The sequence below is a fragment of the Cibotium barometz genome, chromosome 44 (assembly GCF_041138505.1).
Source record: "Cibotium barometz isolate CiBa-2024 chromosome 44, ASM4113850v1, whole genome shotgun sequence".
Taxonomy (NCBI): domain Eukaryota; kingdom Viridiplantae; phylum Streptophyta; class Polypodiopsida; order Cyatheales; family Cibotiaceae; genus Cibotium; species Cibotium barometz.
The window spans coordinates 9,322,328-9,347,027 of NC_141089.1; the positions used below are offsets into that span (position 1 = coordinate 9,322,328).

General features: G+C 47.4%; 1 protein-coding gene across 1 annotated transcript in view; it reads left to right on the plus strand.

Annotated features, from left to right (window-relative positions):
* Positions 1 to 24,700, plus strand: part of LOC147612930 (RNA-binding (RRM/RBD/RNP motifs) family protein) — a 61,732-nt gene that overhangs the window by 26,839 nt on the left and 10,193 nt on the right. Inside the window, exons 2-9 of the mRNA XM_086782205.1 lie at positions 15,732 to 15,792; positions 16,099 to 16,135; positions 16,277 to 16,407; positions 16,665 to 16,847; positions 17,147 to 17,228; positions 17,328 to 17,461; positions 18,121 to 18,260; positions 18,341 to 18,474. Coding sequence (XP_086638331.1) covers positions 15,732 to 15,792; positions 16,099 to 16,135; positions 16,277 to 16,407; positions 16,665 to 16,847; positions 17,147 to 17,228; positions 17,328 to 17,461; positions 18,121 to 18,260; positions 18,341 to 18,474 — 902 coding nt within the window. The remainder of the gene's footprint in view (positions 1 to 15,731; positions 15,793 to 16,098; positions 16,136 to 16,276; positions 16,408 to 16,664; positions 16,848 to 17,146; positions 17,229 to 17,327; positions 17,462 to 18,120; positions 18,261 to 18,340; positions 18,475 to 24,700) is intronic.

The following is a 24,700-nucleotide window of genomic DNA, read 5'->3' on the forward strand; positions in this document are numbered from 1 at the left end:
CGATCAATCCGTGATAGATTAGTCCCTCCCTGCCGGCGATCCGACCGAGAGAAACTAAGACTGTCCTGAGACCGGGAGAAAGCCCCATGCTGCCATGCATCAGTGATCCTCAGTGACATGCAAAACCGGTCCCAAGCTGCAAGCTCCGTGCCGTGCACTGTAACATGACTGCCTCCCACCCTATCTGCCGGGTCCTCAAGCATGTTGAAGTCTCCCCCAACACACCAATGTGCGGCCTCTGGCAATGCATCTGTAACCTGAGTCCATAACTCTGCTCTGGCACTAGCATGATTGGGCGCATAGATGTTGAGCACACCCAATAGCTCATCATGCATCCTCAGAATGACATACTGTGCTCTACCAGGCACAATGATCCCTCGATCCACAATGGCCTGCCGCCATACATCTGCAATAACCATGCATACTCCTCCCTGTCCACCCAAAGGACCAAACCCTGCAGACCAAAAAGTGTCCCATCTACCAGGCATAACCGAACCATATCTCCGGATCCTGCTCTCACCCAAGTGGTGCTCCTGCATCATCAAAATGTCAATGCTGCCACCAACCAGGCATCTCTGAAGCTCTTGCCTCAAGCAGCCTCGATAGCGTATAAAGTGTGCTCCGCCAAGGCCCTGTACATTCCATGAGATGATCCTCATGGATGCCCTGCTGAGGTGGATGCTGTCTCAGCCGTACGGCGGGCCTTCGCAAGCGGCTTGGATGGAGAGTAGTCCCCATCCGAACGGCTGCGAATCTTGTGTACTGCAAGAATCCCGGATTAGGCGCCAGTGGCTGTGGCCCATGGCGACTGCCTCCTGCTCTGAAAGAGCAACCTCGTGTATACTCACATATCCAGGGTCGCGTGCCAAGTCTGCCACTATGCGCACGACCAAATGACGAATCCCTGAGGTATCCACACTCCCGGGATCCAAGAAAAAATGAGCCAACTCCCAAAGTCGGCCTATCACATCTGTCACCTCCAGATCGCTCATGTGATGCGAAAACTCAACTGCCTGAGTCTTCAAAGTGCTGAGAGCGAGCTCTAGAGTCCACTCCCGGTCACAAGGTCCACAAAGAGGGAACGAGAAGGCCACCGCTGAGTCTAGTGCCTCCTCCCCGCGGGCCGGAGGTATCACTACATGAACGCGAATGGGTGCTGGCTCATGGGGGCCCTCTGCTCCAAAAAGCCGTGTGAAGGTATAATCAAAAGCCTCCTAGCGCTGTCTAATGCCAAGGCGACTCAGCCGACTGCGGATAGATGAAATCCGTGAGGCCCTAATCGGCATAGGTCTCCTCTGTGATGCTCGAGCGAGGTCAGTGCTCAGCGCTCTCCGGACTGCAGGTGAGCGCCAGGGAACTGCCAGGGCCTCCCGGGAAGGTGAGGCGGGAGGAGGGGGAGGAGGGGGAGGCGAGGGAGGTGGAGAGGGAGCCGCTGCCGAAGCCGGAGCGGGGGCGGGAGGAGGCGATGGTGGAAGCGAGGCAGAGGGAGGGGACGGGGGTGGGGGGGGTGAAGGAGGGGGAGCTGGCATCTCCTGGTCCTCAGTCGCTGCAGGGGTCTCCTCCTGTAGGGGAGCAAAGCTGTTCCTCACGGGAACCCAGTGAGGCTGAGACTGTGGCTGCTGCTGCAGCGGTCTCTGGGCGTGCTGCTGTGGCTGTCTCCCTCGGCGGCGCCCCTGTCCAGGCTGCCACTCCGAGGTCTCTGTGGCCTGAGCAGGTGTCCCGGAGGCAACCTGCCGAGTCGAATCTGTGGGCGGGCCATCAGTAGCCTGCTGCTGTGGTGCGGGTCGAGGTCTCCTGCGAGGGCAGGCCTTGGCCAGATGACCGACCTGCCTGCAAATGAAGCACTGGTTCGGGAGCCCCGAGAACTCCACTCTCTGATCTATCCACCCCCCCCCTATCCTAGGTAGCTGAATGACCTTAGGAAGGGAGGAGATGTCAGACACCAACACTCTGACCGAAGGTAGCCCCGCTGCTCTGGCCACCACTGAAGCTGCTGAGGGGCCCGTCTCTAGTACCGAGCCCACCAATGCTCCGAGCCTGGAGAGGAGCGGAAGATACTCCCGGCGGAGACCAGGGAAACAAACTGTAACATGGAAGAGGCGCTCTCCCTGCTCCGCCGCTGCTGGGTCAAATCCATGCTGCCAAGGTCTGAAGAAAGCCCGAGCACCCCTGATGTCAAGGGGACTCATGGCAAGGACCTTGGCAACGCTCTGGGCAGCTCGAACTCGATCTGATAATGTCCCCGGCCCAGAAGCTGTACATCCAAGATCTTGCCCACATCTGCAAGAAGGCGGGCCTGAAGAAGATCCCTGATCTCCCCTCTACTGGGGCGAGTGCCGACTATACGGCAGATGGTGGAATGAGCCTGGAGGCGTTCCACCTCTGCGGTGAGGCTCGCTTCCTCTTCCGGCGAAAGAGAAAGCCTGATGGGGGTGACCTCAGGGGCGGGCGAGGGGGCTGCGGATGAGTCCCTCTGAGGCGGGGCGGGAGGAGCCTCCATCAGAGTCTGAAGCTGCGGCGAAGGCGGGAACCTGCTGGAAACGAACTGCACACAGAGAGGCGGGATACGGAGCGAAAAAGAGAAACAAAACCCCAAGGGGGGGCGGAAGCTAGAAGGAGAAGGCGAATGAGAAAAAAGAAAAAAAAAACCCCAAAAAAGGGGAAGGCGGGTGCTGCGTGCAACTGGGAAGTGGAGGAAACGAGCGGATGGGGGAGGATGAGGCGCAGCAGAGTGGGGGCGCGAAGACAAGGGGGAGGCGCGAGGAGAGGAAGCGAGGCGGAATAGAAAAAAACGGGGGGGGGGGGGGGGGGGGGGGGGGGGGGGGGGGGGGGGGGGGGGCGCAACAGCGGAAGCAGGCGAGGGGGGGCTAAAGAAAACCCCGCGGCGGGCAATGAAGGCGGAGGGGGGAAGGAGTGATGGGCAGGCGGGAGGGCGAGCAGGTAGGTGGGGGCGACAGGCGCGATGCAGAACCACGGGCAGGGGCGGCGGGAGCTTCAGCGAGCGTTCTTCGTGTTTTCAGGTGACACCAACACTACAGATTCCACCACTTATCCAAGAGAGAGAATATAAAGAGATAAGATAAAGAGAGGGAGAGGGAGAAGGGTTTAGGGAACTTTGCACAGTACACACACACACACACTGACCAGAGAACATGCCCGGCCCCCTTCAGGAATTTATTCAGGAACAATCCACCAATACAACAATGAATACAAGCAAACAAATATGCAGATGCAGAATATCCAAGTCGAAGTCGATGTCGAGGCAAGAGATTTTTGATGCCGAGCACACCACGGGGATGACCCACAAGAATCTCTCACCGGGCTAGTACCAGATCCAATATCCGAATGCAAATCCAAATCCAAGAAACTCCAACAGCGCTCTTTACCCTTCATCTTCTTGAGTCTAGCCTTTTCAAAGCGCAAAAGAACCCAATCACCCATTGCAAACTCTAATGCACGTCTGTGACGGTCTGCGGCTTTCTTTTGCTTTTGCTGAGTTTTCTGGAGTGCCAACTTAACTCTCCGATAAGCTTCATCCATACTCTCCACATACTGATCAGCCTCAAAGATCTTATCCTTTGTATGCGGTACCTTCTTCCCTCCTTCCACAATCTCAAAAGGCGCCTTGCCCGTCGAGGTATGGACAGTGTTATTATATGTAAACTCCACCAAAGGAAGATACTTTTCCCATTGTTGCTTGTGCTCTGACACATAACATTTAAGAAGATCCAACACTGTAGAGTTAGCCTCTTCCGATTGACCATCTGTGGATAAAATGAAGATGAGAACTTGAGAGTTGTACCCATGTTGTCAAACAACCCTCTCCAGAATAAACTCGTCATCCGTGGATCACGGTCACTAATGATAGACGTAGGCAAGCCATGATACTTGAAGATGTTCGCCATGAACAACTTCACCATATGATCCACTTTGATCGTCTTACGCACGGGAATGAAATGAGCCTGCTTACTGGACCTGCATATGATAGTCCAAATGCCATCATTGCCTGTTTGTGTCCGTGGAAGATCAAATATAAAATCCATGGCAATGCTCTCCCAAGGTCTATCTGGAATAGGTAAAGGCTGTTGTAACCCTGGTGTCTTTTGACGGTCAAACTTTACCTTCTGACATACGATGCATTGCCTAACAAAGGCATCAACATCTCTTCTCAAGGTTGGCCAATAAAAGAAAGTCTCAACTGCGTTTACCGTGGCGTCAATACCTCTATGACCTGCATACGGTGGGACATGACTTTCAATCATAACCTTGAGTCGCAATGGCCTGGTAACACACAGTCTGCCATGCATCAATAAAAACCCATCTCTGAGAGTGTAATGCTCATGCCGCTGACCCTCAGACATTTGATCATACAACCTTTCAAAGTCCTCATCATGGGCATACTGCTCTTTCATTTCATCAAGCTCATGATGATAAGCAAGTGAAACTGCTGAGACCTGTGGCTTGCGTGACAAAGCATCTGCCACTACATTCTTTTTGCCTTCCACATGCACAATCTGGAAGTGAAACATAGACAAAAAGTTTGCCCATCGCATATGCTTCTCTGAAAGCTTAGTTTGCGTGAGGAAATAACGCAAGGTCTGATGATCTGTCTGCACAGTGAAATCAGCCCCAAGCAAATAGTGTTTCCATGTAGAAAGAGCATGAATTACAGCCAACATCTCTTTCTCATAAACCTGTAAATGCTTCTCGGCATCTTGCAATATTCTACTCTCATAGGCTATCACATGTCCCTCCTGCATGAGAACTGCTCCAATGCTGTTTCTGTTAGAAGTCATCTCGTGTCCAGTTTTATACACCAGGGCCTTTGTAGTGGGTGTGCCCGCCCTTATCAGGTGTTTTATCATTTTTCCCCACTCTCCGCATTTTTCCCCTATTTTTCCCATTTTTCTGTGGCTTGGGAGGCAGTTCTGAGTTGGCAGGAGCACTGAGTAGCTGGCCGACTGACCCAACAGCAATCGTGGACCCCTGTGCTGCTGGCCGACTGGGCATATTCAGTTGTGGGCTTCATTCAGTGCTGGCCGACTGATGCTACAGTCGTGGAGGCCTCTTCAGCAGGCCGACTGCCTATCTGGGGGCATATAAATAGGCCCCCAGCCCCCATACCACATTTGTATCATACCGGGATCTTCTTGTGTATATCAGAGCAGAGTTACACGCCTACATCTATCTCTCTCTTGTGCTGTTTTTCTGCCTGCGTTTTTTTGCTCTCGTGTTCCCAGATCTGGTCATCATCTCCGCTGTGTATTCTGACATGGTATCAGAGCCCTAGGCTCTAGATAGGTCTTGGGATTTGTGTGAGCAAGACGGGGACTGTTGTGTGGCTGATTGGTGGAGTGTTTTGGGCTGATCGGGAAGAGAAGGTGCAAGAGGAAGGTGGGCTGATTTGCTGGACAGCCACTTGCAGGTTTTAGTTCTTCTTTGTTCCCACCCACCCATCCCCTTTTAGAGTACATCCCCGCAATGGCAGATCTGTTTGAGATGGCCGAGAGACATGTGAAGATCCCGACACTCCCCACCTTCCCGGTGGACCGTCAGTTGGATGGGAGCAACTACGGCATATGGAAGGTTATGATGGAATCTGTTCTGGAGTCTTACGACCTTGCTGATTTCGTCGTTGTTGGGGTTCCACGGCCAGAAGTTGAGGAAGGGGAGTTACCGTCAACCCAAAAGGACCGGGAGGCTCAGACAAACATGTGGGATCGTGTCAACGCCAGGGTCCGTTCGTTTATCTTTCTCAATTGCACACCACAGGTAATCAATCATGTAAAGCATATGACGCTAGCCAGAGGTATATGGCAGCATTTGGCCTCACTTTACAATAGGGTATCGCCCATGAAGAGGATTTCCTTGGAAGTACAGATGCGGGTTATGAACCCTGCAAAGTCGTCGACGATGCGGGAGCATATTAACAAGCTGCAGGCTCTTCAGTAAGAAGTTCTTCAGGCTGGGAAGGAGATATCGTCAGAGGACATGGCCATCACGTTGCTGTCACACTTGCCCTCTTCGTACTCAGCATTTTACTCGTCTTTGATTACCAGTGGCAGGCTCAGCACCATCATGTGGGAGGAGCTTGTGCCCATGGTCCTGGACAAGGAGGAACGATTCACGAACCCTCCTCAGGGTGGAGGTTCGGAGGCCTTTATTGGCCAACGGTTGAAAGGCCGTAACTCGGGCAAAGGGAAGGCTTCATCGGAGAAGTCTTCTGAGAAGAAGTCCGACACTGACCGCGAGAAACTGAAGGCAGAGAGGACCTTTTAATGATTGTGGCGAGAAAGGCCACTATTGGAGGCAGTGTCCCAAGCGGAAGACCGAGAAGGGTGAAGATTCCTCAGCAGTAATCGTGAAGACTCCGGCTTTTGTGCACCTGGAGGTGGTGGACACCGATGTTTCATTTTCTTCAGGTAGGGAGGAGATTGGAGGACTCTCCGCAGTGGATACTCGGGAGTGGATTCTCAATAGTGGTGCTTCCAGGCACATGACTCCTTCCCGTTCCGGTTTACAGGATCTCTGCAAGCTTTCTGGTCATATTCTTACTGGTGATACATCCACTATCCCAGTTCACAATGAGGGCAGGATGGAGATAGTTCCCGATGGCAGAGGGGGGAAGCATTCCTCCCAGGTGTTGTATGTTCCGGCACTTGGTTTTCATCTGTTGTCAGTGCATCAGGTTTGCAAGACTGGCGTACGGAGTTTGATGAGCATTTTGTTGCTCTCCGGGATAAAACAACAGGCCAAGTGGTTTGGGAAGGCGGAGTGGAGAATGGAGTTTACAGGCTTTCAGCACTCTCTCTCCCAGGTCCTCAGGTTCGTAATGAGTGGCAGTCTGGTAATGGCCACTTAAGTGTGGATACGCTGCAGGTGCAAGCTTTCCGAGACCAGGTGGTGGATAGCTTGCCAGTAGATGGCAGTAGTTGGCAGGAACTTTCCGGTACTGATGTTGGTGGTTCTTGTGTTCGTGAGTCAGAGGAAACTGAACAGGTCACTTATGCTCTGATGTCTCGTCGTGTTCGGGACAAAGAACCTCCAGTAGATGAGGATGTTCTTTCCACGGGGACCTTTCGGAAAGCCAGGCAGGTGGCAATTGATTACTTGCAGAAGGAGGTGGTTTCTCCAGGCTTTGTGGTTCCGGATTCAGAGGGGTTGTTGACAGGTTTCAGAAAGCCTTGCTTGGTCTTCATAAGGTTTCCAGGACTTGTTTGTGCACCGTAACAGGTGTTGATCCTTGTGAGCAGTGTGATGTCTCTGTGACTCAGAAGCTGTATGGTTCATTGATCTGGTTGATGGACACCAGATTGGACGGGAGCTTCCTGATGAGGCAGTTGAGCTCATGGTTGCAGATGTCTCTTTGGGAGGCAGGATTGCGTTTCCTGTGGTTTCTGCGGCATGCGAAGGATCATGGACTCTTGTACACAGGAGGGGGATTGTTGGATGGAGTCCGACTCCACGGTTGGAGTGACTCGGTTTGGGGAGGAGATCTGGACACGAGGAGATCTACTTATGGCCCAGGAGCAGTTTTACGGAGAAGCAGGAGGTTACATTGCAGGTTTGGGCTTCCACTGGAGGAACCCATGGTCATCCAGAGGCACTTTGTTCGTGAACAGATCGTTGCTGATGACATCTTGCTAGAGTTCTGTTCGACGGAGGACAGTATGGTGGACCTCTTCACGAAGTCACTCTCTCAGGATTTGCGCAGGCGGCACCCCAGCTCCCTGTGGTTGGTTTCACAGCCAGGAGTTGAGAGGGGGTGTTAGAAGTCATCTCCTGTCCAGTTTTATACACCAGGGCCTTTGTTGTGGGTGTGCCCGCCCTTATCAGGTGTTTTATCATTTTTTCCCACTCTCCGCATTTCCCCCCTATTTTTCCCATTTTTCAGTGGCTTGGGAGGCAGTTCTGAGTTGGCAGGAGCACTGAGTAGCTGGCCGACTAACCCAACAGTAGTCGTGGACCCTTGTGCTGCTGGCCGACTGGGCATATTCAGTTGTGGGCTTCATTCAGTGCTGGCCGACTGATGCTACAGTCGTGGAGGCCTCTTCAGCAGGCCGATTGCCTATCTGGGGGCATATAAATAGGCCCCCAGCCCCCAGCCCCCAGTCCACATTTGTATCATACCGGGATCTTCTTGTGTATATCAGAGCAGAGTTACACGCCTACATCTATCTCTCTCTTGTGCTATTTTTTTGCCTGCGTTTTTTTGCTCGTGTTTTCCCAGATCTGGTTATCATCTCCGTTGCGTATTCTGACAGTTTCCACATGCATCACACTGGACAACAAAAGCCTTTCGGAGGTCCGGTAACACCAATATTGGATCCGAAGTAAGCTTTTCTTTAAGCTTTTTGAAGGCTGTAATTTCCCGATCAGCCCATCTAAACGGAGTTGCCTTCTTTGTTAAGGCATGAAGGGGCGAAGCAATTTCAACAAAATACCGTATGTATCGCTTGTAATAGGAACACAATCCTAGAAAGCTGCGTACATCATGCACGGTCCTCAAATCTGGCCAATTAAGAATTGCTTCCACCTTCGCTGGATCCATACGGACTCCATGCTTAGACACAATATGCTCCAAGAAATGTATCTCTTGCAAAAAGAACTCACTCTTCTTGCCATTAATAACCAGCCTATGGTTCCTGAGTTCTGCAAACACAATGGCCAAATGCCTTCTATGCTCTTCCTCAGTTTGTGAATGCACAATCATATCATCAAAGAATGTGCCCACAAACGCTCTATGAGGCCTGAAAATCCTGTCCATCATTCTGTTAAATGTGGCAGGTGCATTTGTCAAACCAAAGGGCATAACCAAGAACTCATACAACCCAAACGTGGTCCGAAATGCTGTCTTATGCACATCCTCGGGTCTAATACGTATCTGATGACACCCGCTTTTCAAGTCAATACGACTAAAGACTGTGGAGCCCTGTAAGCGGTCCAAAATGTCATCGATCCTCGGTATGGGGAATCGATTCTTGATGGTATTCTTGTTCAGCGCCCTGTAATCAATACACTTGTGCCAAGAACCATCCTTCTTTTGCACTAAGAGTACAGATGAGCAAAAGGGTGATGAGCTAGGCTGTATCAACCCTTTATTCAACAACTCATGTACTTGACTCATAATTTCTTCTTGTTGGGCTGCACTAACACGGTACGGCGGTCTATTTGGTGGAGTACTACCAGGAATTAGATCAATGGCATGATCTTCTGGCCTCTCCGGAGGAAGTTCCCCTGGCAATGACTCGGAAAAACAATCTTGGAACCCACATAAGAAATCAGTCCTGTCCTTATCTAACATAGACAAATTAGACTTAGACTCATCATCTTGTGCATCCTTTACATAAATCAAGTACGCGGAAAGATGCTTTTTCATTACTGATGAAATTGCTGAAGCTGATACAATAGGAACAGATTCCCCTTTAAGTTTTATATCCAAAACATGTTCTTTCCCTCTATGAGTCAAAGTGATCTTCCTATTGTATGTATCCACCACCGCATGTACTCTGTGGCACCATGGCATACCCAACAAAACATCACATCCATCAAGTGGCATGATGAAAATTTCTTCACTGTCCACATAACCCTGCAAATGAAGCCGAAGCTTCCCAATGATAGGAGTGACGGGTTCTGCATACCCTGGACAAGCCATGTTAGCCTCATATAATGCCCCCATCTCCTCTGCACGGTTCCCAATCGGCCAGCCAAATCCGGTGAAATAAAGTTGGCTCTAGCACCTGTATCAAAGAATATCAAGGCATTTTGATCTCTCACTTTGCCCCATGCCCTGCACAACTCTGTCTCTTCACCACCTGGCTGTTCCCCAACAAGATCAGGAACTAACCTTGCAGGAGGTTTTGGTTTCTTTGACTTGGGCTCTCCTTTATTGTCAGAGTCCTTTTGGGACTTTCTCTTGGGACAATTAAAAGACATATGTCCCTCTTCTGTACAGTAAAAACATTTCCGAGCATCCCTCAAAGCCTGTCTTTCCTCAGAAGTTCTCTTGGGCATTGGCAACTTCTTATACCGCGTCTTTGTAGACCCTTTTGCATCACGCGAAGCATGCCCAGATTTTTCAGCTTTCTTGCTTGAGTTCTTACTGCCTTTAAATCCAGATGAGACTCCAGTGAGTAACGCATTAGCTGTCATAGCATTCTCTATCATCTGTGACATGTTCATTACTCGAGTCTTGATGCAATAGTCACGCAATTCCTTGGGCAGCCCACAACAATACTTCTCTACCTGCTCAGACAAAGGCACTGCATGGTAAGAAGTAACTGGGAGTAAAGCTTCCCAAAACTTCTTGTTATAATCTTCCAAATTTTCACACTTTGATGCATCCAACTTGTGCCACGCAGTCATAACATCCACCTCAAAAGTAGATGTGAGCCATACGGAAGAGAACACCTATTTGAATTGCACCCAAGTAGTTGGTGCTATGCCCTGCAAAAGAAGAGTAGACCACCACGACCACCACTGCAATGCATTGCCTTTGAGAAAAGTCGCAGCTTTTCTCACTTTAGAGGACTCCGTGTAATTACCCCCAAAAAAAGCAGCATCAAATTGCTGTAAAAAGGTAAGTGCTTTTAACTTATCTTTGGCTCCATTGAATGTATCAAATTTCACAGCAGCTCCCCCTTCCTTATAATCCTTCGCCTTTCCCATAGGCGTTAGATTATCATATGGAAGTGGCTTCGCAAGATTGCTGCCCCCAACATTTATGTCCATCATAGGGTCAGCACTACCAACTCCCACACTTGGCATGCCATACATTCCAGCCATGTTTCCAAACATACCAGGCTGCATACCGGGCTGCATGCCACCATACATATTTGCTTGCATTCCAGGTTGCATGCTCCCAAACATGTTTCCTTGCATACCGGACTGCATTCCACCATACATATTCCCCTGCATACCAAGCTGAAAATTAGCTCCAAAAGGCCCTGGCAAACCCCTGCCTCCCTGAGGATAACCCCCAGTCATAGATTGGAACACCGAGCCACCACCAAAATAACCTGGATGCATAGTCTGCTGAGGAATAGATGGCTGTCCAAAGAAGGAACTCTGAGAGTTAGCACCAAAAGCCTGTTGCATGTTCGGAAACTGTCCAAAAGATGGATCCTGTGGGAGCTGAGAGTACTCCCGCACAGATTTCCGAAGAAAAACAACAAAACCGAGAAAAGAACGAAGTTGTTTCACTGTTCGCGGTATGGGCCAGTCCAAAACCTTTTGAACTCGGTCATAGTCAATGCTCAATCCATCTCTAGTGATCTTGTGTCCCAAGTAAATGATTTCTGTCATAAAGAACTCGGTGTCTAACATGATCCTCAAGAGTACGACTATATATCAAAATATCATCCAAGAACACCACCACAAATTTTCCCAAATGTTCACGAAAAAGATCGTTCATCATTTGCTGGAAAGTGGCTGGAGCATTGGTTAACCCAAAAGGTAATACGAGAAACTCGTAATGGCCATACCTAGTCCGAAAGGCGGTTCTTTCGACATGCCTTTCATGAATACGTATCTGGTGATAGTCAGTACGTAAATCTATCTTCGTGAAATATTTCGCTCCTGCTAACCGGTCAATCAGGTCATCTGATCTAGGGAGAGGATAACGGTTCTTAATTGTCAGCTTGTTCAATCTCTTGTAATCTATACACATTCTCCAGGTGTTGTCCTTCTTTCTCCTAAGCAACACAGGTGCACCCCAAGGTGATTTACTTGGACGGATTTGGCCCATCCTCAAATAATCTTCGAGTTGTTTAGCCAACTCATCTTTCTCAGCTTGGCTCATCCTGTAAGGTGGAATACTGACAGGATGAGCGTTAATACGATGATCTACTGCCCGTTCAGGTGGTAAACCCGATGGCAGTTCCTTAGGAAATACGTCTTGAAACGAATCAAGTATCTTCTATAATTCTTTGCTTTCAAACACACTTAATTCATCGACATCCATGGAAGGTATGAGAAATGAAGAAAGTAGAATCAATACACAATGGAAAGCGGTATACAAAGAAGAATCCATTATACTTCCAAAATCAATTGTATTTACAAGAGGTCCCTGAGAGGGATGTATACAATCACCTAAAATATTATACTGGGTGTCCTTATGCTGAAAAGAAAAAATATGACTAGACTAATCTATCTGGACTTGAAGAGTCTTAAACCATTCAATCCCTAATAACAAGTCTACATTTTCTAGGTGCATAACATAGCATTCCAGAGTATCTTTGTAGTCCTGAATCTGGATTGGAAGCATCTTCACCTTTCGATCCCATACTTGCCTTCCCGTAGGTAGGCGTACCTCATAGGTATGATCGCTGGGTGTCGTATCAAGACTCAATTTCTGCACAAGTTTGTAGTTAATAAAGTTGTGTGAGCTGCCAGGGTCTAGAAGAATGTGAATCTTATGGCCATTCACTTCTCCATAAACGCGGAGAAGATCATGCAAGCCAAATACTTTAGAGTTGAACAGACAATCAGAACAAGTACTAGGGCGAGAAAGTACAGTAATTGACGTACCTGTCAAAGACAACTGCGTTGGTCTTCGCACCCTTTTGCTTTGGGTACTCGTTACGCATGTGTCCTTTTTCTTCGCAGATAAAACAACGTCCTTCCTTCTTGAGCTTTAAAGTCCTAAGGAGTCGTTTCTTTTTCGCTGGTGTCGAACTTGAATTCTTGGAAGGTTGGTCCGAAGACTTTAGTTCAGTCGTGTTAGCCATAGGTGCGGAGAACTTTCTTTTATGCTTGTTCCCTTGCTCGGTAACGGGTTTCGACTTGGAAGAGACCATTGTATCATCATAGATACGAGTTGAATGAATGGCCTCGTCCAATGTTTTGCATTTGTTATTTTTAACGTGTAAACGGTATGAGTCTGGTAAACCAGCTACGAAGAACCCCAAAAGCGAGGTCATGGTCAAAGCTGAAAATCGGGCAACAACATCATAATCATCCTCTTTTTTGAGGAATTCCTTCTTGAAGACGTCTTCGAATTGTGCCCAAGTTGTTGGCTTAGGGTTGAGTTCCTTCCACCAAAGCAAAGCTGTGCTTGAGAGGAAACCTGCTGCTAACTGGATCTTTTTTCCATCATCATATGGATGAAACTGAAAGTGAACTTGCCATTTATGTAGCCAAGTGTCCACGATCTCCTTGGTGTGCTGCTTTTGCTCGCCCCCGAACGGTTCCGGAGTAATGTTGGGGCCTAAAGTAGAGGCCAAGGTATCCATACCCGAAAGAGTAGAGAGGGTAGTGGTCAAAAGAGCGATGGAGTTTTGCAAAGCTTACATCTGGGCTGCGATTTGTGCCTGACGTTCCGACGAAGAAGCTTCGAGAGCTACTTTGAACTCTTGGAAATCTGATTTTGACACATAATCGTCAAAAAGATCGGCATCAATATCTTTCGTAGTCGGCAAGCCTTCGCCTTCGACAAGGGGCTCCAACTCCTTTTCTTGGGTCGACATTGTGAAGAGGACAAGTGGAGAGAAAATTCGATCTTTGCACAATAAAAGTGCAAGGGAACTTGAGAGCTTGAGAGCTTGAAAACTTGAGAGATGTGTGGCAAGAAGTCCACTTAAGGGGTTTATATAGCCTGCCCCAAAAGCTACTTGAGCTTTTGCTTTTGTGTTTAAATAAAAAATAAATAAATGAAAATAATATATATGTATATGTATATGTATATGTATATGTATATGTATATATGTATATGTATATGTATATGTATATATGTATATGTATATGTATATATATATATGTATATGTATATGTATATATATATATATGCATATATATATTCTGCTTTCTTTCAAAAAATAAACACCTTTAAACCTTGGAGGGGACTTTTAAACTTTAAAAAAATAATAATTTAAACTTAAAAAAACGAAAGCAGGCCCAAATCGGCGAGCGCTTTCCTTGTTTCTTTTTTCTCTTCCCTCTTGGATTAACGTTGCCGGCTGCCTGCAGGCGTCACACGAGCAGTTGCTTTCGCCATCCTTCCTGCCGGCGCCACGATAGCCTGCCGGCGCCACCTTTGCTCGGGCGACCAAGGCTGTCTGCGTTGGCCTACGCCTAGGCTCGGCCGCCTGCACAGGCCTAGCCCAAGCGCCCGCCAGTCTGGTCGCCTGGTTGCGTAGGCCAGGCGGCTGCGCTGGCCTACGCCTAGGCTTGGCCGCCTGCACAGGCCTCGCCCAGGTGCTCGCCAGTCTGGTCGCCTGGGTAGGCCAAGGCGCCTGCTGCCTGGCTTCGCAGGCCTGGCCGCCTGGCTAGATAGCCCTAGGCGCCTGCTAGCAAGGCCGCCTTCGAACGCTTGGCCGGCTGCTAGCCTTGCCGCGTGCATAGGCATGACTGCTAAGCGCCTGCCCACCAACCTCGCCCAGCACTGCCACAACCGCCTCTCGTGCTTTCTCTCTCTCTCTCTCTCTCTCGCCAAAAGCAACGTGCTCTTTTTTTTTTTTCTTGTTTTCTCTCTGCTGAATTGTTTATACAGTTCAAAACCATCTTTCCTCTTCTTTGCAAGGCAAACAACCCTTTCCGACCACAATCGCTATCATGACGGGTTCTTATGATGAAAAAAACAACATACTGAATCTGAAAACAGCAGTACGCACAGAAAAAAAAACGGAAAGCTTTTTGAACATATACCTTTCTTCGACCTCATCTTCTCTACCTACTGACTTGCTCGTTCACGAGGCATGCTCTGATACCACTGTCAAATCCTCACCGGATGTCCTCGTGATCGTTCCTGGTACGAGACCCGAATCCTGCAAACAAACGAATAAACAACAAGGGGGTGCAGGCCTGACTCACCTACAGCCGTGGGCAAGCCTACAGACTTGGCTGTCCCCACCGAGCCACGAGCTGAGCTAACTAGGTTGACGTACCGACCAGCCTCTACCTCGTGACGTCCCATACCGCCACGAAGCTACCCTCGCGGGCCTTGAGACTGCTGCCGGCCTCGGCTGCATAAAGTAGGTGCACGTCTGCACAAGACTGCATGTTTTGTGTGTGGACCATGCCACCTGACAGTCGCAGCACAGAAAATGTGAAAATGGGATCCTTTTACAGGCAGCCTTGTGGTCAGCCTGGTTTAGTTTACTAATGGGCTGTTGGATGGCCGCCCAAGCCTGTCCATACTATCGCTATCCTCTCTACCCTACTCACCTAACATTTTTCTGGGTCTCTTTCAAAATTGGGTCCAGCTTGCATAGGTTATCTGAAAGTCTTCCTCAAGTACGACTATGGTACGATATTGTCACATGCACCTGGTGCAGAAGTGGAGGTGCATGTGAGATGATATTGTGATATTTCTGTTGATATTTGGCTTTGAAGTCCCAAGTTTTCTAGTTTTTTGTTTTAGCATCCTTTCAGGGTAATGTGACCTTCATGTCATACTTATACATGCACATTGAAACACGCAATGCACTTGCACATGATACACATGCCCGCACACTCTTTTTGACCGGAACATCTAATGTTGTTTCTATATCAGACTGTTCGTGAGCTGATCCCCCCCCCCCCCCCCAAAAAAAAAAAAACACACAAAATAAATTTTTTTTTTTTAAAGTTAAAATGTTTTGCAAGTGATTATTAATTTCCAGGCCCCATGAAACTTTGTTTGATAAGGATGCATGGTTAAGCTATCAAGATTTCTGTTCTTGTACTCTCTTATAGTTTTAGATGATGATGTGTTTTGTTGAAGTAAGCTTACAAAGCTTAGTCTGATTATGCAGCTTCAAGAGGTGTTTAGTGAAATTGGCCCGGTTCGCCGTAGTTTCACAGTGAAGGAGAAAGGCAAGATTTCTAATTTGAGTCCCTGCCTGTGAAAAGGATGGCAGCACGGTTGCTTGTTGTATACGGAGGGGGTATTTGTCTAAGCCCCTGCCTGTCTGATGTGTGGGGGGTGATGTGTAACCTTATGTTTCCATCAAGACTTCCAATGGTCAATCCGTTGGCATATTCAACATTTGTTTGTGAACGTTGTAAACTAGGTATTAGTAAACTGCATTGTATATAGAAACTCAGCATAACCCTTGGTTTTTCAGTGCTAACACTAGGGCTGATATAGTGTAATCAAGACCAACTTGGGATGCCTTGCAGGTGCAGAGCAGCACCGGGGTTTTGGCTTTGTTCAATTGTAAGCTTCTTTTACTTGTCATGTGAGGGGATATTTTTCCTTTGATAGGTGCCCTTTGGAAGTAGAATAACATTGTGGTCATTTTCAATTGTGCGTCTTTTCCAACGATTGATAATAGTCTTACATTTTAACCTGGGGCAGTGCTGTTTTGGAGGATGCTATACGCTCCGTTGAAGCAAAGGATGGCACTGATCTGCATGGTCGGAAGATTATGGTCAAACTAGCAAAACGCCGCCCTTCTTTTGAACTACGACGCTCTAAAAAACAACCAAGTATGCTCTTTTTGCCAATTTTTTTCCTCATACGGATCTTTTTCAGTCACTGGGCACCAGGGCTTGCATTTAGTTGAAAACTAAGGTGGACATTTTGCCGGAAAGGCTAGGGCTTGAACTGGAACCTGTGTTGACAAACCATTTGAGGCTAGGGTCTGCCTGGTCAGATGTGATAGAAACCTTGGGCCTGCATTTAGTTATGCGTGGACATCTTTTCTTGTGGGTGCATGAAGTGAGCAGGCTGACCTGTATTTCAGATGGCGAGATAGTCAAGGGGGAACCGGCAAGTTCGGGCACTACAAATTTAGACAAAGAGGTTCCTCAAAAAGTGCCATCTGCGTCAAGTAAAACTAAAAAGCGAAAGTCCAATGACATCAACACAAATGGTGAAAAAGAAGAAGTTGCAGCGGAAGCTCAAAGGAAGAAAAAACGTAGACGTGGTTGGTACACTTGCATTCCTGGTTTTGATTGACTTGAATGGTGTAACTAAGTGTGGATTTAGAAAGGGTTGTTGGCCCCTCCTCACTCTTTGTCCACTGACAAATCTGACGGCCTCAAAGGCATCCAGCGGGAGGGCGGCACTCGGAGGCTGCTCAAGGGAGATGACACAGACTGTTTTGAAGCCACCCTAATCAAACAGCTGTATAATTGGAAAGCATTTAGAGTGTGGCATATTTCATGCTGAAAGAAAGGAAATTTTGTATAACGAATCATAACAATAACATAAAGCTGTTAATAGATGTTTCGGATTTGGTGGAGGACAAAAAGAAAAGGGAAAAAGCTGTTGTGTCTGGAGAAGGAAAAAGCTCAGAAAAACAAAGGTACTTTTGTGGAATGGAAACTTTGAGTTACTGATACCATCCCTTTTCTTGGTCCTTTATTTGCAACCTTTCGATTTTGATAGGTGAAATTTTGTACAGGGTTGCAAGGACAGTAATTTTGGGCGGGCTGGTGAGCCCTGAGATGCGTGAAGAGGTGATTGACTGTGCAAAGAAGGTTGGGTCAGTTGAGTTGGTACAGTCATCTTTGTCGCATCAGGAGCTGAAAGGCAGAGGTTGAAATACTGACCAAGACTCCACCCTTTTGTTGTATCTTGCAGTATTGAAGTAGAGAGTTGCATTATGCATGCATCTCATGGGATCCTTGCATATTCTCCTTTTTTTGTAAAGTGTGGAAGTTTTTGGCACTATTAACTAAGGAGAGTGCTTAAATGTTTTGCCATTGTTAGTAGTCAACACAGTACCGAAAGGCTTTTGTGATGCGAGGGAGAAGTTTTCTTACAGGAGGAAAATAATTTTCATGTGTTCATGGACATATGAAGCCTCGTCATTAACTATATTCTTTTTTAATCAGTGTATGAACTTGTACATACATACATACATACATAATACATGCACGCATGCATATATATGTACATATCATACCATACCATATCATACATGTGATATATACATACATACATACATATCATACACAATTATGTACATACATACATACATACACACCTACATGCATACATACAGACATGCGTATGTATCTTACATACCATACGCATCTACATACCATACAGACCATAGATATATGCATATATATCTACCTACCTACCTATGTATATACATCACATGAACTTAGGCAGAACTCATTTTTTGCTGAACTTTAAAAAAGGATATCTATAAATTTGGTTATTACAAATTACTGTTGTAAACACTACAGGACTAGAAAAAGATGGTTGCAAGATGGGTGCTGCTGCAGTGGTATATACATCTGTTAAAGCAGCTTCTCAGGCAGTTGCCTTGCTTCATCAGAAAACTATGGGAGGTGGTATCGTCTGGGCACGCCAACTAGGTGGAGAGGTATGATTTTTGTTGATTTTTTAAGAGTATCATGGCTAAGGTTCACCCTCTTCCTTATAATGCTGATACTTATTATGTAGGGCTCAAAACCAAGGAAGTGGAGGGTCATCATTCGCAACCTTCCTTTCAAGGTTACAGAAGAGAAGATAAAAGAGCTGTTTTCTTCCATTGGTTTTGTTTGGGAGGTTAAAGTTCCTCGAAAAGCAGATGGCCAGTAAGTGCATGTCCTTTCGATCATTATCACAATATGCAAATCTGCTTGTCATTTTCTTGAAGTACTGCTCCCCCCCCCCCCCCCCCCCCCCTTCTCTTCCTTTCTTCCCATCCATGGAAGGCCAAAATTAGCCTAAGCACTGATAATAGTAAGCTGGTGCTAATTTTTGTTGACAAGACAATCCTGTAGGTCAATATTAACTGTTCTGGTGTGTACTGCGTAGCATGCGCCGAGCTAGGACTGTGTGAAACAACGAAGCTTTTCTTTAAACCTGAGTTTAGTGAGTCTTTAGCAATCCTTTAAAACAACATACATGAATCTGAAAGAGATGTAGTAGAGACGACACCAGATGGGGTCCTGAATCCCCCCCCCCCCCCCCCCCTCTGCAAGCAGGAGTATTTGCTTTATTTCTTCTTCTGGAGAACCGTATACAAGCTCAACTGTGTCCACAAGACTGAAGCGGACAAACTGACTAACTGACCGCCAAACGCAAGGACAAAGCGACCAAACGCTGGGCAGAACTGTGCATAAGCTTTAGGCGACTATGAAGCTATCTTTGAGAGAAATACACCGGCCCGAGATTGAGGGTAGGTGTGCTGAATACTTGTGAAGAGATTGTGCTTCTTTGCCTTGGGCTGAAAGCACAAGAATAGCTGTGAGTATGCATATGCAAGAGCCTAGGCATACATGCTTGATTTTTTGTTGATAATCTCCTGCTGATTTAGGGACTGAACATGTCTTGCATATTTATATGGCTCAGGGATGCAAGTCAGCTGCCCCTATAGCCTGTCGGCCAGCAGCAAATGTCCACAACCGGTGAAAAAAGGCATTAAATGCTTGGTTGGCTGGCTGGTTGCCCGACGTGGCCGACTGGGGCCCAAGTCCAAAATGACCTGGCTGACTGCATAATAGCCCTCAAGAAAGGTTGTCGATCATCTGGCCATTGTGCATGGCTAGGGGTTTGGCTACCCCTTGCAAGGCTAGCCCACCTTTTGGGGCTGCCTTGGGGTTGGCCTTGGGGCTGGCCCCTTCTACATGCAATGAGCCTACATGCTTAATCATGCATCATATGGCCATGGTTGACATCTACATGTACCTGTATGATGAACACTTGGTGAATTCTCCACAGTGGGTTAAGAGGACTGACCTAACACTGACCTCTAAGGTTGGGAGACTAACCTACGTAGCTCGTGCCTGACATGTCCCAGACTGGGGCTCACAAAGGGGTCATGGCATATGACAAAAATATCCTAAAAGGTACTACTTCTATACATGATTCTTGCACTGTTGATGAGCCAGTTTGTCACCTTGTACCACATTGCATGGGTGCACATGACATCCCCTCTTGCTTAGCTTGGCGGTAGGTTCATAGCTTCGAGATAGTCCGCCTAATAACTGTGGATACTCCAAGAAGAATTCTTCATCTCAAACGGCTTCATGGGTCCCTCAATCTTTGGATTTGTATAAAATTGGCGAAGAGGTCGTCCACAACCATGCTTCCAGCGATGTAGAAAGATCTGCTCAGGCTCTATCACCTCTGCTTCATCGACCATTTTTGGCTGCTGCTCTTCTGGAACATTCTGCAATGAAGGTCCAATATAAGGCTTTAACCATGAGACGTGGAAGACGTGCATCATCCAACTGTCTGGCAATTTGAGTTGCATGGTGACATCGCTCATCTACTTGAGGATGGAAAAAGGACTAAAACTTCTGAATGACAACTTTGGACAACGCTTGCTCACTTGCTTGAGTCTGCTTCATGATCCTTAAATATACCCATTCAATTTCTTTGAAATTGACATCTCTCCGTGATTTGTTTGCTTGTCTGGTGTAAGCCTTCTAAGCTTTGGTAAGACGCTCTTTAATGATGGTTGAAAAAGTTTCTGTCGTCTTGTTGGCTTCCAAGGAAGGAGAGATCATCCTCGTGAGAAGGGATGAAAATCTACGACCAAGGGCTGCCTTGTACGGAGTTCGGCCAACACTGGATGAATAAGTGTCATTGAGAATCGCCTGTACCAACGGGAGATGAAGCTCCCACTTCGACTGCTGATTATGGTAGTACGCTTTAAGCACATCGAAAGCCAAGTGATTGTAAATCTCGGTTTGGCCATCAGTCTGGGGATGGAATGCATTGGACAATTGTAATTTGTTACCAAAGTTGTCGAACAGAGCTCATCAGAAGTGAGATGTAAACTTTGGGTCTCGATCTGAAGTAATGGTCCGTGGCAAACCACAAACTAGATACCAATGTCGGAGAAAAAGCCGGGCTATATCTTCTGCTGTGGCCATATGCTTGCATGGTATAAGCATACAAAATTTACTGAATCTGTCAACTATCGTCATACACTGAGTATTCCGAGATCTAGTAGATGCGAGAAGGGGTCCAACAAAATCCATCAAAATGTCGTGAAACGTATCTTCAAGAACGGGCAATGGCTGAAGCAACCCTGCCTGTTCGGTATGAGGTACTTTCTCTTTTTGACATATGGAACATTGCGAAACATAGTTGTACACATCCATGTGCATCTTAGGCCAGTAAAATGATCTTTCTAACTTTTCCAAGGTACTGTCGATCCCGCGATGACCACCACCAAGTGAATCCTGGGCATCATGGAGGAGTGCTGGTCTTTTCTCCCTGAGAACGCATAGTCAACCCTTGTAAAAGAGCCAACCGTCCTGAATGGTATACTGACCCGGTTCTGAATAAACGGCCATACTGTAAGGAGTTCCAAATTGTGGACAATCTGTATATACTGTCTTCATACTGGCTAAATCTTTTCCTTGTATCTCCAACATAATGGGCTCATGTACTGTTTGAATACTACCGTTGTGACTCAAAGTGTCTGTGACGACGGGGTTGTTCTTTCCCGGTACATACTCAATCATTCTGCTAAACTATTGGAACAACTGTCTCCAGTAGTGCTGTCTATCGCTCCACTGGGCACTTGGCATAGTTTGTAACGACTTCAAGGCCTGGTGGTCTGTCTTCACAGTAAACTCCCTTCCATAAAAAGAAAAGGTTTTCATTGTTTCAAGGTTGTGATAACCCCTAGCAACTCTTTGTCATACACAGAATAATTTTTTTCTCCATCATTCAACTTTCTGTTGCAATACGCCACTAGTCTGTCATCTTGTTGCAAAACTGCTCCTATGGCGAGATTACTGGCATCGGTGATCACCTCAAGGGATCATCCCATGATTCGTGTTTAAGAAGTGGTGCTTTAGAAGCCGCCTTTTGCAGAGCAAAGAAAGCCTCCAAAGCCTTACCTGTGATTGAAACTTTCTGTCTTCTAGTCTTCACTCCCTTGAGCAAATCTGTCAATGGTGTTGCAAGGCTAGAAAACCGATCCATATGCGAGCTATATTGTTACATTCCCGTAACGCCGCTACGGGCATTACCACAAGAGGGGACGGCCTCTGGCTCACCACCCAGCCATAGAGGAAGAATGAGGATTGCCCCTCATTCCCCAGGCTATATAGTGAGCCAGAGGCCGTCCCCTCTTGTGGTAATGCCCGTAGCGGCGTTACGGGAATGTAACACTGGTATCAGAGCGTGGTTCGATGGGATTGTCAGAGCCCGCGCGTGACCGGGGGACCGGAGCCCACTCGATGGTTTTCGACCATTCGTCTCCGTATCCTTATCTCGAATGGAAGGTGTGGAGGGAGGCAGCCATGGAAGAATGGAGGGGAAGAACTCTCTCTCTCTCTCTCTCACCGTCACACCAGGTAAGCTATTTCGTTTGGTTTTTTTTTCCTTTCGAAATTGAATTGTCTGTCGATAAGGTCGCCACTGTGCGTTGAGTGGGGGGGGCGAAGAGCAGCCCCACAGCCCCACGTTTTTACCCACGAACCTGCTGTGAATGGCTGCGAAAGAAGGGGCTGCGAAAGGCTTGAATGTCTGCAAAGCTTAGTTGACGCTTGCGTAGGGGCGCAGAGCTCATGGATGCTTGCGCTGACTGCCTTGAAGGGGCTGAGTGGGGAAAGAGCCTTGAAGGGGCGAAGACTTGCTGGAATTATGCTGAGCCTGCTTTGACGTGGGGCGAAGAGCAGCATTCAGCCCACGTCAGTCGTGTAGAAAGGGCCGTCGCAGGAGGAGGATGCCACTCGGGAGCAACATGGGCTTGCCTTTCCAAGGCGAAGCTGTTGCTGTTGAATGTGCTGGCTGTATAGAAGGCGCCTGTGCTGCGTAGCCAGCCAGGCCGGCCGGCCAGCCAAGCAGGCGGCGGTGGCGGCGGCGGCGGCGGCGGCCAGCCAGCCAACCAGGCGGCGGCGGCGGCGGCGGCGGCCAGCCCACGCCGGCCAGCCACCAGCCTAGCCACCAGCACTGCAGGCGGCCATCATCGACCACCAGCGAGACAGCTGCAGAAAAAAGAAAAAAAAAAAAGAAAAAAGCGCCAGCAGCTGCCTCGCGAGAGCACCGGGATGATGATAAGGTTTTGAACCTTAATAAATTTTATTTTATTTTTTTTAAAAAAAATGTTGGGGAAGTTCCCACGGAAAGAAACCTCCTCGCACGCTTAAATGTGTGTGTTGGGCAGCTTGGGAAACGGGGGGGTTGCGGGAAGCCTTCTCTGTGGCTGCGAGTTCATTTTTCAGCCAACCAAAGCCAAGGATCCCACAAAGAGAACGCGGTTTGCAACACAGCAACAGCGTGAGGTTTGCACTCTCCACATTGTACATTGGTGTGCCCGTAGGCGTGCCCGTGGACATCCAAAGGGATATCCTCAAATATCACATAAACTCGAATAGTTGTGTGAGTACAGACAATACTTGAAGGGATGTGTCTGGTAATAGCAACAAAGAGTTGTAAGTGAATGGATGTAATTCCAGACACCCGTAGTGGTGCAAGAATCTTTATCAAACATCTCCACATACTATATGGTCTACTCGCATATATAGTATGGCATAAGAGATAGAAAGTTTGATTGTTATATTTGAATGAAAATTCTCAAAACTTACATTTACTCTGAGTTGGAGTGGAGTTTAACCATCCGTAGATTGATGGTAGTTAGAAACTCAACAAAATTCTAGAGCATATGCTTGTGCCAAGATGTTACTCTAAGAGAGAAAGTATCTCTCAACTTTGGAACTAATCCTTGTGATGCATGATTAGATTGGCCGTAGAGCTTTCCAAGGAGAAGTTTTAACAAGTTGGTGATGCAACATGGTAGCGTAGTCTACAAATATCTAGTAGTATAGTCTAAGAACTTACGCTACTAAAATGCTCTCCAGTACATTAGCTTCTGTGCTAATGACATGATGCAAAATAAGGCATGAAATTTGCCTTAAGTTTTTGGTTGAAATACCAAATCGGCTTGTGTGAGCATGATCCTGTCTTTACAGAGGTCTGGCGTGCTGTACGCGTACGCACTTTGTCACAGCCGCGCCCACCTTCCTCGCCGGCACGTATAGTTTTGATAGTCCAAGTGCGGGTCACCCTGGGACTCAGAAGACCTATGCACTAGTAAAAAGACAGTTTTATTGGCCTAGTTTGTTTAAGAACGTCCAGACTTATGTGCTGAAATGCAGTAAGTGCCAGGTCAATAAACATGAACGTCTTAAGGTTGGAGGACTACTCCGTCCACTGGAAATTCCTCAAGGAAAATGGGAAACATTTCCATGGATTTCATTACCGGTTTACCCAAGACGAGTCGAAGGAATGACTCGGTGTGGGTGGTAGTGGACAGGTGAATTAAACTGGCAAAGTTTATTACCACGAGAAAAAATGTAAAAACGCCAGAGTTGGCAAAACTCTTTATTGAACATCTCTACAAGCTATATGGCCTGCCCGCAGATATAGTGTCGGATAGAGATAGAAACCAACAGTCATTTTTGGAGGGAAGTCTTCAAAAAGCTGGATACTACTCTGAGTATGAGTACGGCAGATCATCCGGAGTCTGATGGTCAAACTGAAGAGTTAACCAAATTCTAGAGGATATGTTGCGTTCTTATGTTAGTAAGAAGCAATCTAATTGGGAAGAGTACTTACCCTTACTGGAGTTTGCCTATAACAACTACAAACACTCAGCCTGGATTTACACCATTCATGTTAATGTATGGATTCCAGCCGAGATCTCCAATGGCTGTAGGCCTAGAAAAGGAGAAGATTCAATCTGTCAAGGATTCCCTTGAAGATATGAATAATATGCTCAAAGCTGCACGCGAGAGCATTCGTAGCGCACAGAATCGCGCTAAAACATTTCAGATAAAGGACGCAGACAAGTGA